The sequence below is a fragment of the Ceratotherium simum genome, chromosome 11, assembly GCF_057802395.1.
Source record: "Ceratotherium simum simum isolate JZ-2026a chromosome 11, ASM5780239v1, whole genome shotgun sequence".
Taxonomy (NCBI): domain Eukaryota; kingdom Metazoa; phylum Chordata; class Mammalia; order Perissodactyla; family Rhinocerotidae; genus Ceratotherium; species Ceratotherium simum.
Window position 1 is genome coordinate 54274694 of NC_141910.1, and position 14605 is coordinate 54289298.

Sequence of the window (14605 nt, forward strand, 5' to 3'; positions counted from 1 at the left end):
TTCTCACTGAGTTCATCTATTTTTCTCCCCAGATCAGTGAGCATCCTTAACACTCTTTGTTTGAACTCTCTGTCAGGTAGGTTGCTCATTTCTGTTTCACTAAGTTCCTTTTCTGGGGTTTTGTCCTGTTCCCTTACTTGGAATGTATTCCTTTGCCTCCTCATTTTGCCTCTTTCCCTATGCTTGTGTCTATGTATTAGGTAGGTCAGCTATGTCTCCTGCTCTTAGATAGGTGACCTTATGTAAGTGATGGCTTAGGAGGCCTGCAGTGTGCTTCCCTCAGTTCTCAATGTTCCAGGGGTGACTCCTACATGGGCTACGTGTGTCCTTCCGTTGTGGTCTGTTTTCTGTCCCTGTAGGCACCCAGGGAGGCTGAGTTATGCTCCTGGCCAGCTGTTGTAATGCTCAGCTGCTTGTAGTTGTTGTGGGCCCTTCAGTCTCTTTATCAGGTGTGGGGAGCCCCAGTACAGTTGGCTGCAAGTTCTAATACCACATTTATGTTGCAGTATTTCTTTTAAGTGAGTAGGCCCCCAGCGTGGCAGGTTGTTAGGCTCAGGGCCTTACAATTGCTATAAGCCTCCAGCCTTAGGTCTCTTGTCAGCTCTCTGAGGATCGCAGCTGGGTGGGGCTGGCCTCAGGCACGGGAGCACCCAATTGTTTCAGGCTTTGGAAGATGGGGCAAACCCCCTATGTGGATCTTTGAGAAGCACAAGTCTTCTGCAGCTGACAAGCCCTGCCGCCCACAGGTCCACACACACAGTCAACACAGTCCTGCCCCGTGTGCACGCCCCGACCTCCTGAAGCGGACCCAGTCTCTCCACGGCGGGAGCCCCACACACTCCACCACCGCCCCACACTCTCCACCTGCTCCTTGTGCCCACCCTGCCCCACTGAAGTCGGCTCAGTTGCCAGGCTGCAGAGAATCCAGTCACCAACCTATGCAGGCCCAAAAGTTGCCTGAGGGCTTGTTGTTGGGTGCGGCTAGTCTCTAGGGTGGGCTGCCCACCCTGGCTGAGCTAGATTAAATCGGTGCTCTAGCGGGTGGGGTAGACCCTGGGCTAGCAGGCCTCAGGGAGAACTCCAATGGCGTCTGTGTCAGCACGCCCACACCGGGCCACAACAATGGCCGCCGCCAATGTCCCAGTCCCTGGAGAGGTCTCACCTCTCACTGAGATGCACACAGGGCCTATTAGGTGAGTCTCTTTTCACCAAAGCACTGTGCACCCTTCTTTCTGGTGATTTTAGGTTGCTTTCTGAAATGAGTGAGTTTTTGCATGGGCCCTTTAAGAGCCGGTTTTAATTTTTTGTGAACCAGCTTTTCTGGGGGTACTCCCCAATGTTTTAGTAGCAGGCAAAATCAGATATTATGCCACTCGTCTCGATTGTGCTGGGTCCACAAAATGCCCCCAGCGGGGTCGCTCCCCGGCTCAGGGCCCCGCTCCTCCAGGGAGGCTGCGTACCTTTGGGTTGCTCCCTGGTGGCTGTGAGGCTGGCGGCTTGTGAAGGCGGCGTTTTTCCTCTCCAGAAAGGAGTTTCTGCCTCTTCTACCTCAGTTAGGATTGTCCGTTGTTGCAGGAGTTCCTCTTATCCAGTTTTCAGTTCTGTCTCAGGGGTAATTTTTCCACGAGTAGTTGTAAATTGGCTGTGTCCGTGGGAGGAGGTGAGTTCAGAGTCTGCCTACGCCGCCATCTCAACTTCCCTCCTTCATATATAGCTGTCCTTGATTGTCATACATTGAATATAGTTTTATATTAAAAAATTGTAATTGATTTTGTTAAATACCTGTGCTTTTTATTTAATTATCTAAAGATATTTTGCAAAGCTATACTTCATGTTCCCAAGACTAGAGGCAAAATACCATGTTTGTATTTTTGTGAATAATTTATAAAGATTACAATCTAACCTGCCACAAAAGTCCTTCAATGTTACAGGTACTGCAGGTGTTGATCACACCTGCCCCCCTTTTTCCTGGGGCAGTATGAGCTCCTTTGCAGCTGCCTTCGGGTGCCACCTCCTGCCCATAGACTCAGGAAAACCAGCTGCCATCCACACCTCAGCAGAATGGCAACAGTGGCAATTTAAAACAGCCTTTCTCCCTGACCTTCCCAGCTGATTCCAAAGATCGCACTGTGCCTCTTCATCACCAATCTCAGCCCTGCGATGGGACCCCTGGATTCCATTCTGGAACAGTAGACTAGCAAGTTCATAACCAGCCCACACTCTTGCTCATGCTTTTCTGCCCTGCTACTCACTCTTTTATACTATTTATGTAGCTTTCTTTCTTAAGTCAAAAGATTATAAGCTCCTTGAGGGCAGGAACTGTATCTTGTTTATTTTTGTGCTTTGCACAATGTAAGTTCACATTACTTGTTAAATAAATAACTTGTATTTATTTTGTTGTGATTAAAACTTTGGTATTAAAGTTGAACTAAACCATTTTACAATTTTAAATGAGCATGTAAGGGCTCAAAATAAAAATATTTGCTTCCTGCATCAAGAACCACGTGTTTCTAGTGGTTTTATTTTGGGGTGGTGGGTGGGGGTGGCAAAATCCCTTTGGAGCGCATAATGTTTACAGGCTGTTCTTTATCCATAACTAATGTGACCTTACTGGCAGTAAGCATTTGAAAACTATACCTTCTTTTTTTACTTCTTGTACTTTACCCATCAAACCAAATCTATGTGTATTGCATTCTTTGTATTTTTGTGGTTTGCAAAAATTTTAGTTCCATATTTTAGAACTGACACAGTGCTATGAATTAGTTAGGAAGAGTAAATTTGACATTGTGCTGCAGGCCATGTCTTTTTGACAAAAATCGATGCTATCTGACTTTAATTTCTAGTGAAAGTACAACTAAGAGGCACTATGATAAAGTTAAATCTACTAAAATATTCCACCTATTGCAATGGTAATGCCTGATTTGATTATATTTTCCCAGTTAAAGGGTAAAATGTGGTACAGTACTCTTGGTTTCCATTCTAACACAGGAAAGGACCGTTATGCAGAGGAACTACACACATTTCTCACTCTGAATATCTCCATCTGCCTGCCTCCCACATACCCACACTCCACCATTAGTCCATCTGGATAGGAAAAGCCAGGAGAGCCAGGTCTCCCAGGCTCTCTGCCTATCTGTCCCTCACCTCCCTAGTCTTACCTCACCCCCTAACCCCCATAATCTCCCCATGTCCCAGAATGGTTTGGCTTTGTTCAAACATTTGAGCATTGGGTTAAGAACATGAGGTTCCACTCCTACAACTCAATAGCAAAAAAATCAATTAGAAAATAGGCAAAGGACTTGAACAGACATTTCTCCAAAGAAGACATACAAATGGCCAACGGGTATGAAAATATGCTCAACATCACTACTCATCAGGGAAATGCAAATCAAAGCTACAATGAGATATCACCTCACACCTGTTAGGATGGCTATTATCAAAAAACAAAGGACAAGTGTTGGCAAGGATATGGAGAAAAGAGAACCCTTCTACACTGTTGGTAGGAATGTAAATTGGTGTAGCCACTATGGAAACAAGATGGAGTTTCCTCAAAAAATTAAGAACAGAATTACCATTTGATCCAGTAACCTCACTTCTGGGTGTATATCCAAAGGAAATGAAATCTGGATCTTGAAGAGATATCTGCACTCCCATGTTCACTGCAGCATTATTCACAATAGCCAAGATATAGAAATAACCTAAACGTTCATCCATGGACTAATGGATTAAAAAAAATGTGGTATATACATACAATGGAATATTACTCAGCCTTAAAAAAGAAGGAAATCCTGCTATTTGCAACAACATGGATGGACCTGCAGGACATTATGTTAAGTGAAATAAGCCAGACACAGAAATAAAAATACCGCATGATCTCACCTATATATGGGATCTAAAATAATCAAACCCATGGAGGAAGCAGAGAGTAGAATTTGCTACCAGGAGCTGCCAGGGCCTGGGGAAGGAAAAATGGGGAGGCATAGGTCAAAGGGTACAAAGTTTCAGTTATGCAAGATGAATGAGTTCTGGAGATCTACTGTACAACAGAGGGCCTATGATTAACAATACTGTATTGTATACTTAAAAATTTGCTAAGAGGGTAGATCTTATATTAAGGGGTCTTACCACAAAAGAAAAAACAAAACAAAACAACAACAACAAAAAAAACACAAGTTTCCATTATTTCACTGTTTGAGGCCAACAGTGTGTAGTTTTGTCATATAACTTATCACAGAACCAAAATAACTTCAGAAAGCTTAACAATAGCCATTTTCATTAAAACTGTAATGTAGGGCCAGCCCCGTGGCTTAGCGGTTAAGTGCGCATGCTCCACTACTGGCGGCTTGGGTTCGGATACCAGGCGCACACCGACGCACCGCCTGTCCAGCCATGCTGAGGCGGCATCCCACATACAGCAACTAGAAAGATGTGCAACTATGACATACAACCATCTACTGGGGCTTTGGGGAGAAAAAGGGAGAAAAAAAAAACGAAGAGGATTGGCAATAGATGTTAGCTCAGGGGCAGTCTTCCTCAGCAAAAGAGAAAAAAAAAGAGGAGGATTGGCATGGATGTTAGCTCAGGGCTGATCTTCCTCACACAAAAAATAAATAAAATAAAATAAAAAATAAAAATAAAATAAACTGTAATGTATACAGCCCACGTAAGTAGTGCTGCTCTCTCACAGACTTCTACTATTCCTTGTCAGTAACTCTCATTTCCATGACATTAATCTGAGAAAGGCCCAGGAAAATTTCCAAGACTAGTAAAAATATTTGTAGTCTAATGGGTTTCTTTAATTTAACCTTGCTATATAAAGCTACAAGAGGAGTTAGAGCTGAAATTCTACCAAAGGCTCTGTGGAAAAGCTTTAATCTAACATGTTCTTCTAGATAGAGACTGAAATGAAGAGACTGTGTTTGAATATTAAGATGCAATTACATTACATTTAATGTAATTAGAGATGATTTTTTTTAACTGATGTTGAAACACAGAATCCCAGGCTTGCAAAGAATTTTAGAAACCAGAAAATCTAACGATCTTCCCACTGCAGAAGTCTTTCTGCAACACTGAAGACAGACAGTCATTCAGCTTTGAATACTTTATGAGATAAAGGACTCTGTTTTGTGGGATGACTCTTTTCTATATTACACTGTTCTAACTACTAGAAGTTTCTTTCTGATGGTGAGTCAGAATCTGCCTTACTGCGACGTTCAACCATCAGTCAGGGGGCTGTTTGGAATAATGGGAAGGATATAGGCTACTGAGCCAGACAGAAATGGGTTTGAATCCAGGGCTTACTGTTTACAAGAGAAGCAGCCTTGTCTCTGAGCCTCAGTTTCCTGGCATATAAAATGCTGTTAGTGATTTCTCCCTTTCACGTTAGTGTGAGGATTAGAGATAACTGTGTTAGGTGCCCGGAATATGGTAGACACTCGTTAGATGGTGGCTGTCTAGCTTTGGCCCTCTGACACAGCTAACTTGCCCTCGGGACATTTTCCCTTGTCTAGCAAAAATGCACAATTCTCTCAACATTCCTCACATGTCATGGTTTCCAGACCCCTTTAGGCATCTTGGCGATTCTCCACCAGTTTATTAAAGAAAGCATTCCTCCGCATGTACCTTGTACATGAGCTCCTTCAGACATGATCAGTTAAAGGAAGGCAGACAATTAATGAGTATTTGTTGAATGGACTAACTCTAGACTAGTATGGGTCGTCGCTAAGGACGAAACGTTCACAGGCGCGCTCTGCTGCTCTGCCACCCCAACACCCCGGCTGAGGACCGAGGCGCACCTGCACGTCCTGCTCCAGCTTGATCTTGATCATGTTGTACTCCTCGCAGTCCAAGATCCTCTGCTTGTTCAGCTGCTTCTCATAGTCCTCTACTTTCTTGATGCGGTTCATGAGATACTCCAGCTGAAGGCACAGGAGGACGAGGGGAAACAAAGTCAGGCCCCGTGCCTGCCCCGACTCAATCCTTCAGGTGACCTGACAAGCGTGACACAGTGGAGGGTGTGAAAGTGTCGTGACTCTGGAGGGAGTCTGTCAGCCTCAGAAGCCTCTGTGCCCCAAGGCCTTGAACTCCCAGGCCATGGCTTGTACTGCTTAACAGGATCCTTCCTCCAGAAACTCCAAGAGGAATGCTCCATTAAGAAATTAGGCACAGACCCCGCAGTTAGATGTTTATAGTTCTAAAAAACTCCACTGGATCTTGGTCAAGTTATTTCTTTGCTCTTTACATCTCTGAAATAAAGTGACAATCCAACACCCTTTAAAACTGTGTCTTAAAACTTATTATTGGGCCACAAATATCCATGGCTGGGGTAGATACCCAGGAAACAAAGGAGTGATGGGACCATGGAGACCACAGCGAGCTGCAAAGATGGCGCTCACCACCAGAGACAATCGCCATCTGCAGGGCCACACTGATTAACCATGAAGCGCAGTCATGAATGTGTGCCATGGCCATCCTCCCCAGGATACAAAACAGCCAGCAAATTCGGTCACAGCAGAAATCATCCCAGTCGCCAGGGATCACCTTTGACACACCCACCCGCCACCTCCCTCCCCTATCCACCACCCCTTCACCTCTTTGGAGTTGTGAGCCTGTAGCGCCCGCTCCCATTTCTTCTTATTACTGGTCAGTAGCTCCTGTCGTTCCACCTCAAATGCTTTCTACGACCAAGAGGGGAAAGGGCTCTTGTGTCTGGTTTGATTAGGCAGGTCCCACAGTATCAGAGAACTCTTAGACAGCAGCACAACTGCCATGTCACCAACCATACAAAGTCAAATCCAAATGCAGAAATTTGCATTTCCAAATGCACAGAAATTAGGTGTTATCAAGTCTATGCTTCACGCAAATTTAGAGATGAAATGTGCCAACTGTCCTGTGCTTTGGTCAATACCCGAGGCAGGAGGCTGGAGGAAGGCCAGTGCCCTTGTTGGCAGTCACAGAGCAAACCCTGGCAGATAACTGAGCCATGACCGGGGTTGGTACATTGCCATGTTGGGGTTCCCACGAAGCAAAGGCAGCATGGAGCTCACGAGGGGTAGCTAGGCCTGGGAATGCAGAAATGAGTCTCTAGTCATCCAAAGAGAGAGGTTCCCAAATTCTTGGCTCTCTTCCATTTTGGAAATGCCTGTCTCAATCTCAATCCTTAACATTTCATTCAAATACAAAGTACTGATTCCTGAAGCACTCTCCTTTCCCATCACCCCATCCCCCCACCCCCGACTGCCACGAATAAATCAATAAATGACTCATATATGCCTATGGTTAGGGAGCACTCACCTCCCTCCTCCACTCCTCTTCCCTTACCTGTTCTATTTTCTTTCGAAGCAGTTATCACCACCTGTCAAATTCTATATTCAGTAATTTATCTGTTTATTGTCTAGCTGCCTCCTACTAGAATGAATACAGGCTTCATCGAGGGCTCTGTTTTGTTCGTGGCTGTACCCCCAACCCTGGGACAGTGCCTGGCATATAGACACTTGACGAATGAGTGAATGAATGAGTAAATAAATTAATGGAACCCTAGAGGAGAGACAGAAATCAGAGGACCAAGACATCTGGTACCCTCCTTAGACTGTTAGGCCAGACCCAGCCTTCCTCCCAGGGCCTCCCAAGGGCAGAAAGCAGTCTGTGGCACCCTGCTACCTCGATGTTATGGAGCTCCTGACGAAAGCTCTTCATCACATTCTTCACTTGCTCCTCCATCCTCTCCAAGAGCAGGCAGGTGTCATCCGACTGTTTCTTCAGATCTTTCACATACTGGTCATCCTTTGTTTTTAGCTCCTAGAAAAGAGCGTGTCAAAGGTTGGTCACAAACTGAGACAGAAGCAACAGGTGCCATGCACATTCCACCTGGAGCCCCCTCATCAGCATCTGTGAGCACTAGGAGTTACAACTGGAAGAAGCGAAGGCGGCTCCAGCAAAGTCTGAGACGGAGACAGCATGGGCGGACGGCGAGGAGTGGGCTCGGCTCGGGGCAGAGCTCTGAATGAGCAGCACAGGCTAAACCCCTCCATCAGTGCTTATTGCAAATCTCCCTGCAAGTTCCCAGAAAGCCTAGGACATCCCCACTGAGCAGTTAATGTCCAGGTTCCAACATGGGAAGATATTTACTGCAGACTAAGTTCCATTCCTTCACTAAAAAACACAAAATCTGAAACAGCATTAGCTATGAAAGCACATCTTTCTACTAGGTAGCCAATAATTCTAAAATTACTACAAAGCTTTTTCTTCTGGTTAAAAGTTTATTGCATGAGTTGTGCAGCATTATGAATGATGAAGTAAGGCCTCCACATTTTTCCATTCAGGAAAAGCAAACCAATAACCCAGTTAAGTCCCCCAGCCAGAACCCACGGGGCTGGGATTGGGTGGCCCCGGCCTCTTGCCTGCTGTAACTCGCTGATGAGCTTGTTCTTATCCTCTATCAGCCCAGCACAGTGCACCTGCTGGGTGTTGAGCATGTCCCACAGGTCCTGGGGAATTCTCTTCTGTTTGCCCTCCTCCCACTTGGCGGTGATCTCATCAAATTTGTCCTGGCTGGTCTTGACTTCATTCTCCAGCTTTTCGAGTCTGCAAATACAAACACGCGCACCATGCCAGCCCAGCTCAGGATGCTGCCTTCCAACAGAGTAGGCAGGCTTTCAAGAGCCTATAATAACGGGGCCCGGGCACCAAGCACTGCCTCAGATACACCCACCCAAAACCCAACCAGGCTCTGAGAAATCTTTTTGTTTAATGCTTGACTGTAAGTAGCTGAGACCAAATAAACAGTGACACATAACAAAAACAGATCAACATTAACATATACAGATATATGTGTGTATATATATGTATGTATGTGTGTGTGTGTGTGTATATATATAAACATATACAGATTACCATACATATGGATCAAGAGTCAATTGCCACATACTTCCGAGTAAGATGATGATACACAGTAGTTAAATACTTGGTAACTGGAGTCACATAACTTGTGTTCAAGTCCTGACTTTGCTACTAACTGACTCTCAACTTTAGACAAGCTGCTTAACCTCTGCAAGCCCCGCTTTTCACATCTCTAAAATGGAGAGGATAAAAGTATCTACCTTCATATGGCTGCTGTCAGGATTAAGTAAGATGATGCTCTTATTCACAATAGCCAAGATGTGGAAGCAACCCAAGTGTCCATCAAGAGATGAATGGATAAAGAAAATGTGGTATATGTATACAAAATGGAATACTACTCAGCCATAAAAAAGACAAAATTGGGCCATTTGCAACAACATGGATGGACTTTGAGGGTATTATGCTGAGTGAAATAAGCCAGACAGAGAAAGACAAATACTGTATGATTTCACTCATATGTAGGAGATAAATACACACATAAGTAAGGAGAACAGATTAGTGGTTACCAGAGGGGAAGGGGGTGGGGGGAGCATAAAAGAGGTAAAGGGGCACACAAATATGGTGATGGATAAAAACTGGACTGCTGGTGGTGAACACAAGGCAGTCTATACAGAAACTGAAACATAGTGATGTACACCTGAAATTTACACAATGTTGCAAGCCACTATGACCCCAATAAAATTTTTAAAAAAAGAAAAATGGATAAAATTTCTTATCACAGATAAACAAATAAATTGTATTTAAAGGTGAAAAAATAAATAAACAAATATGATGATGCTCAGCACAGGTGCTCAGCATAGCAGTCACTTAACAAATGGTACTTATATTATCAATTTTCATTATCAACATGACCTCAAGGGTCTGGCCATTCCTCTCCCAAATTATCAATAAATGGCCAGTGGGATGTACAAACTGGAAATGGCACCATTAGCAATGGGAAATAGGTATGGTCTTTCCAGAAATTCCAAAGAAACTCTGTGAAGGAGTATTTTGAGAATGGGACTGGACTGAAGGCTATGAGGTCCCTTCTGAGAACAGTGGCAAGGACATATGCCAGAGACTCTCTCCAAACTTTAAAAGACTGTAAATCTATGAGATTGTCTCTAAACAAGGGACAGAAGTCACAACTTAACCATCCTGTGAGCCCCTCTCCCCTTCCCTTCTCCACCCCTCACCCCACCTTCAAGCTAGGGCACATGATACATATAATAATTCAATTGATTTTTTTCTTCAAGAAATGAGAAACAGCCATCAGGTCTGTCGTCTTTCCAAAACCCACATTTATCTTGTAACTCTGCACCTAAGCCCTTTGATTTTTCCTCAGTGGCTACAGGATGAAGCCTAACTCCTTGGCCTGGCACTCAGGGCCCTTCACAAGCTGACCCTGCTGGGCATCAGCCAATTCAGCTCCCTTCAGCCCACAACAGGCAGTGGGAAATTTCAAGAATAAAGTCACCAATTATATACTGGTGAAGCTGGTAAAGGTGCTAATGGGGGGAGCTACTTATGCTGACAACTAAAAATACTGTCGTTAAAAATGTACTGTGTATGTATAGCTGAGATGGACTAAAATGGTCAAGTGGGTCACGCCTCTCCTTGACCTCTATTTAAGACATTAATTGAAGAACAAGTCAAAGGAAGAGTTTAAAGGAGACCCCCTGTGCCTGCTGATATCAGTCCACTTCTGTGTGTGAACCAAAGAAATTTAATCCTAAGCAGCTTATGCCTGCCTCCTTGTTGGGCAACAAGGGAAGCCCTTGGGAAGATGGGTGTGCACGGCAGCCTGCCTGCTGAGGACTGGAGCTGAGGGTATGCCATGGGTTCCCAGTATCCCTCTGACTCTCTATCCTTCTAGGTATGGAGTCTTTACTTTTCTTTAATATGCTGCTACATTTGTACATAACACTGAAGTGATTAATGTAAATCCAGGACAGCCCAATCTGCCTTCTTAGCCTCATCTTTTTTCTTCCACCCACCTCCCATACATCTTTCACTATCACGCTATTCCCGAGTACATTATGTGATCTCATGCCTCTGCACTAGCTGTCCCCTCTGGCTAGAATGCCCACTTCCTAACTCCTCAAACTCCTATTCATCCTTTACGGTCCAACTCAAACATCACTTTGCCTGAAACATTTTCTCTAACCTCTCCAGAGAGAATTAAAGGCCTCTTCAAATATGTTTCCACGACTCTTTATACATACTATTGTTTTAACACAAATGATGTTTGGGTGTTTCCATGTCTATCTCAACTAGACTGTGAACACCAAGAGCAGCAGCCATGTTCACTCTTCTTTGTAGACACATAGCTTGGCACATATCAGGGATGTAATACTTGAAGAAGGGAGGGAAGCAACAAAGAAGAGAAGGAAAGAAGAAGAGAGGGAAGATTCTTAAGGGGCAAGAAGAGGATTCTACTAAACTAAGTGTGACAAAGCCACTTTCCAGTGATTGTGGAAAATTTAGGGACCCACAGGGATAAACATCTTCACATCCACCGGGCTGCAGAGCAGGGGGTTCCTCACCTCTGACGCTTTATCTCCTCTTCTTCAACTCGCCTGTGGATCTCTCTGATATCTGTAGCTACCTGGATATTTGTCACAAACTCAGCGCCACAGAGCAGCAGTTTAGCCAATTTCTGAAAGCAAAGAAATAAGAATTTACCAAGTTAGAAACATTTTGCACAACTGTCTGTAGCTCTTCTATCCAGCCGAGCAGGAATCAAAAGCTACCTTAAGACTTTTAAGCGTAGCATCTATTTAGCATCCCATTTCCAACAGGACATTTGCCATGTGATGTTATAGCTCACAATTCAATAGCACTCTACAACTCTCAATGTACTTTAGTTTAGTCTCATTAGAGCAGGGATCAGCCAACCAGTCACTGGCATGTATTCTAGGTACGTCTCAGCACTTTGCCCAGGAGACCTCCAAGTGAATGACACTGCCAGGGTTCTTTCTAAGAGTCTTAGTTGGGAAGTGAGGCAGGTAATGATAGTTGTCATCCAATGTCCATGTCCCCCTCTACTTTTAGTAACAGAACACCTAAATTTTAGCTGGGCATTTGAAATCCCCAAATAGATACAGCTCCCAAACTCCCAACTCCAAACTGCAGCTAGAATACGATCTGATAAACAGCACATGAGCAGAAGTGATATGTGCCACTTCTGAATTGTGCGTTGAAGGGAAAAGGTGTACCTTCTGCTGCCGCCTTTTCTCCCTTCTCCCAGGCTAGAATGTGGTGCTAAAGTACGATGCGATTAGCAAATGAAGGTAACCTAAGGAAGGGCAGAAGGAGATGAGGTTCCCGACGTCGAGGAGCCCCCATATCAGCCCTGGACTGCTTATGCTCTGAACTATTAAGTGAGGCAGAGAAATAAGCTTCTATCTTGTTTAAGCTAACATTGTGTGGGATCTTTTGTTACAGAGGCTCTAATACAGGAGAGAACTGTAGCTGGCTGCACTGCCCTCTCCCTTAATGGACTCAGGCATCTTGCTGTTGGTACTCCCCTTCCTAATCCCTCTTTGTAAATTCCACACTCGCTATCTTCACTCTTGGCCTTTTTTGACGTCATGATTTCAACAAACAGTTCGGGTATCCTTAGGTTATGCCTAAATTTTTCCAAGTCCATTTTGGAACTTACAAATTCTCCAACTCTCAAATCATTTCTGAACTAAGAACCTATAAACATCTCTGTACCAAGGAGTTATTGAAATGATCAGAGGCTCTATTTCATCTCACCATTCTATGGAAATTTTGAAATGTGGTTTTAATGAATACAAAACAGAGCCTTAACCCAGATATCTTGGGTACTCCAGACTTTTTGAAATGCCTGCAGCTTTATCACTTGTACCAAATGGTTTTACATGCATAAGGAAGCAATGGCTTTCCTGTAGTTTTGAGCAGTTTTCTATTTTCTACTCAGTGGGTGCAAACATCATAAATTTCTGAATCAACTATTTAAGACTCAAAGTAAAATTGAAAATGTTACAATCACCAACAGATCAACAGACACACCCATAATATTTTTGAGACCCAGGGGAAGAGTTTAAATAGAGGTCCACATACCATATATCTAAATATTTAAAAATTATAATTCAGTGTAATAAACTGTTAAATAAAATATGTTCTGTCCTTCTACCACGGCACCTTCATAACAACTTAGAGGTCCTAGTTCAAATTCAGACTATATCTTGGTTCTGCTCAGAACTTGGTGACTAAGGAAGAGCTGGTCTCTGGCCCCCAGGCTGTAGCCCACCCCCTTTTTCTTCCCACCCCCACCTCTGTCCTACAGTATGAAGGGCTTCACATGCAGGCATGTGGATCTCCTAGATCGCATGTCCAAACTCCATCTACTCCCCTTGGCCATTCATCAAGCCTAGAGGTTGTACAACAGTGGCCTAGTCTGTCCTGAGCTGGATAGACCCTGGGAAGAGGCCCATGCAGGCCTTGAAAGTGTGCTCAGACCATTTGGGCAGGGAATTTAGGGATCTGTGATACTTAGAGAGTGATCTAAAGGGATAATTGGGCTCTGAGTGGACTTGAGGCATGTCCACTTGAAAGGGTGCATCCAGAGTAGGGCCAGAGCAGGACAAGGGACCCTCATCATCACTACTTCTATTTAATGGAGGGCCTACCTAGTGCAACAAGGCAAGAAAAAGAAATAAAAGGTATAAATATTGAACAGGAAGATATAAGACTATCATTTTCAGATGATATGATTATGTATGTCAAAACAAAACAAAAGAACCTACAGTTAAACTATTAGAATTAAAAAGTGAATTTGACAAAGTTGCTAGGTATCAAGTCACTATATAAAAATCAACTGTACTTTTATATATCAACAACGAATAATTATAACCTCAACAAAAAGTATAAAACCGTGCTGAGTAAAATTAAAGATTACCTAAATAAATGGATGGACATTTTATACTCATGGATTATAAATCTCTATATTGGTAAGACATTAATTCTTTCCCAAATTGGTCTACACATTCAATCCAACCTCAATTAAAATCCAAGCAGGTTTTTTGGTGGAAACTGACAAGCTGATTCTAAAATTTATATGGAAGTGCAAAGGGTCAAAAATAGCCAAAGACAATATTGAAGAACAAGAAAGTTGGAGAACTTACTCTACCAGATATCAAGATCTGTCATAAGGCTACAGTAATTAAAATAGTGTGGAATTGGCATAAAGACAGACAAATAGACAAATGGAACAGAATAGAGAACCTAGAAACACACACACATATATGAGCACCCGATTTGCAACAAAGTTGCACTGCAATGCAGTGGGGAAAGGATGATCTTTTCAATAAATGGTGCTGGGTCAATTAAAAATCCATATAGAAAATAATGAACCTTGAGCCCTACCTTTACACCATACACAAAAATAAATTCCAGATAGATTATAGACCAAAATGTAAAAGGTAGAACAATAAATCTTCTAGAAGAAAAACATGGAAGAATATCTTTATAAACTTGGAGTAAACCAAGATTAAACAGGAAACAAAAAGAACTATCATTAAAAAATGATTGATAAGGTGCAGGGCCAAGGGCAGGGGCCCCTCTGCTCAGGTCCAGGGCAGAACTGGTTATTAATACCTTCATATTGAGGAAGGTGGCATTTTTTTGTGTACATTTTGTGTACATTTTGTGTACATTCACTTAGGACTTAAGTCCTAAGTGAAAGGAACCTTGAAAAGCT

The 14605-nt window shown here is 43.4% G+C and overlaps 1 protein-coding gene across 1 annotated transcript in view; it reads right to left on the reverse strand.

The window, feature by feature from the left end:
- The window catches only part of DRC1 (dynein regulatory complex subunit 1), a 48722-nt gene that overhangs the window by 24831 nt on the left and 9286 nt on the right, over positions 1-14605 (reverse strand). Inside the window, exons 3-7 of the mRNA XM_014781821.2 lie at positions 11424-11536; positions 8400-8583; positions 7660-7797; positions 6591-6677; positions 5796-5918 (exon numbers count right to left, since the gene is read on the reverse strand). Of these exons, the coding sequence (XP_014637307.1) occupies positions 5796-5918; positions 6591-6677; positions 7660-7797; positions 8400-8583; positions 11424-11536 (645 nt within the window). The remainder of the gene's footprint in view (positions 1-5795; positions 5919-6590; positions 6678-7659; positions 7798-8399; positions 8584-11423; positions 11537-14605) is intronic.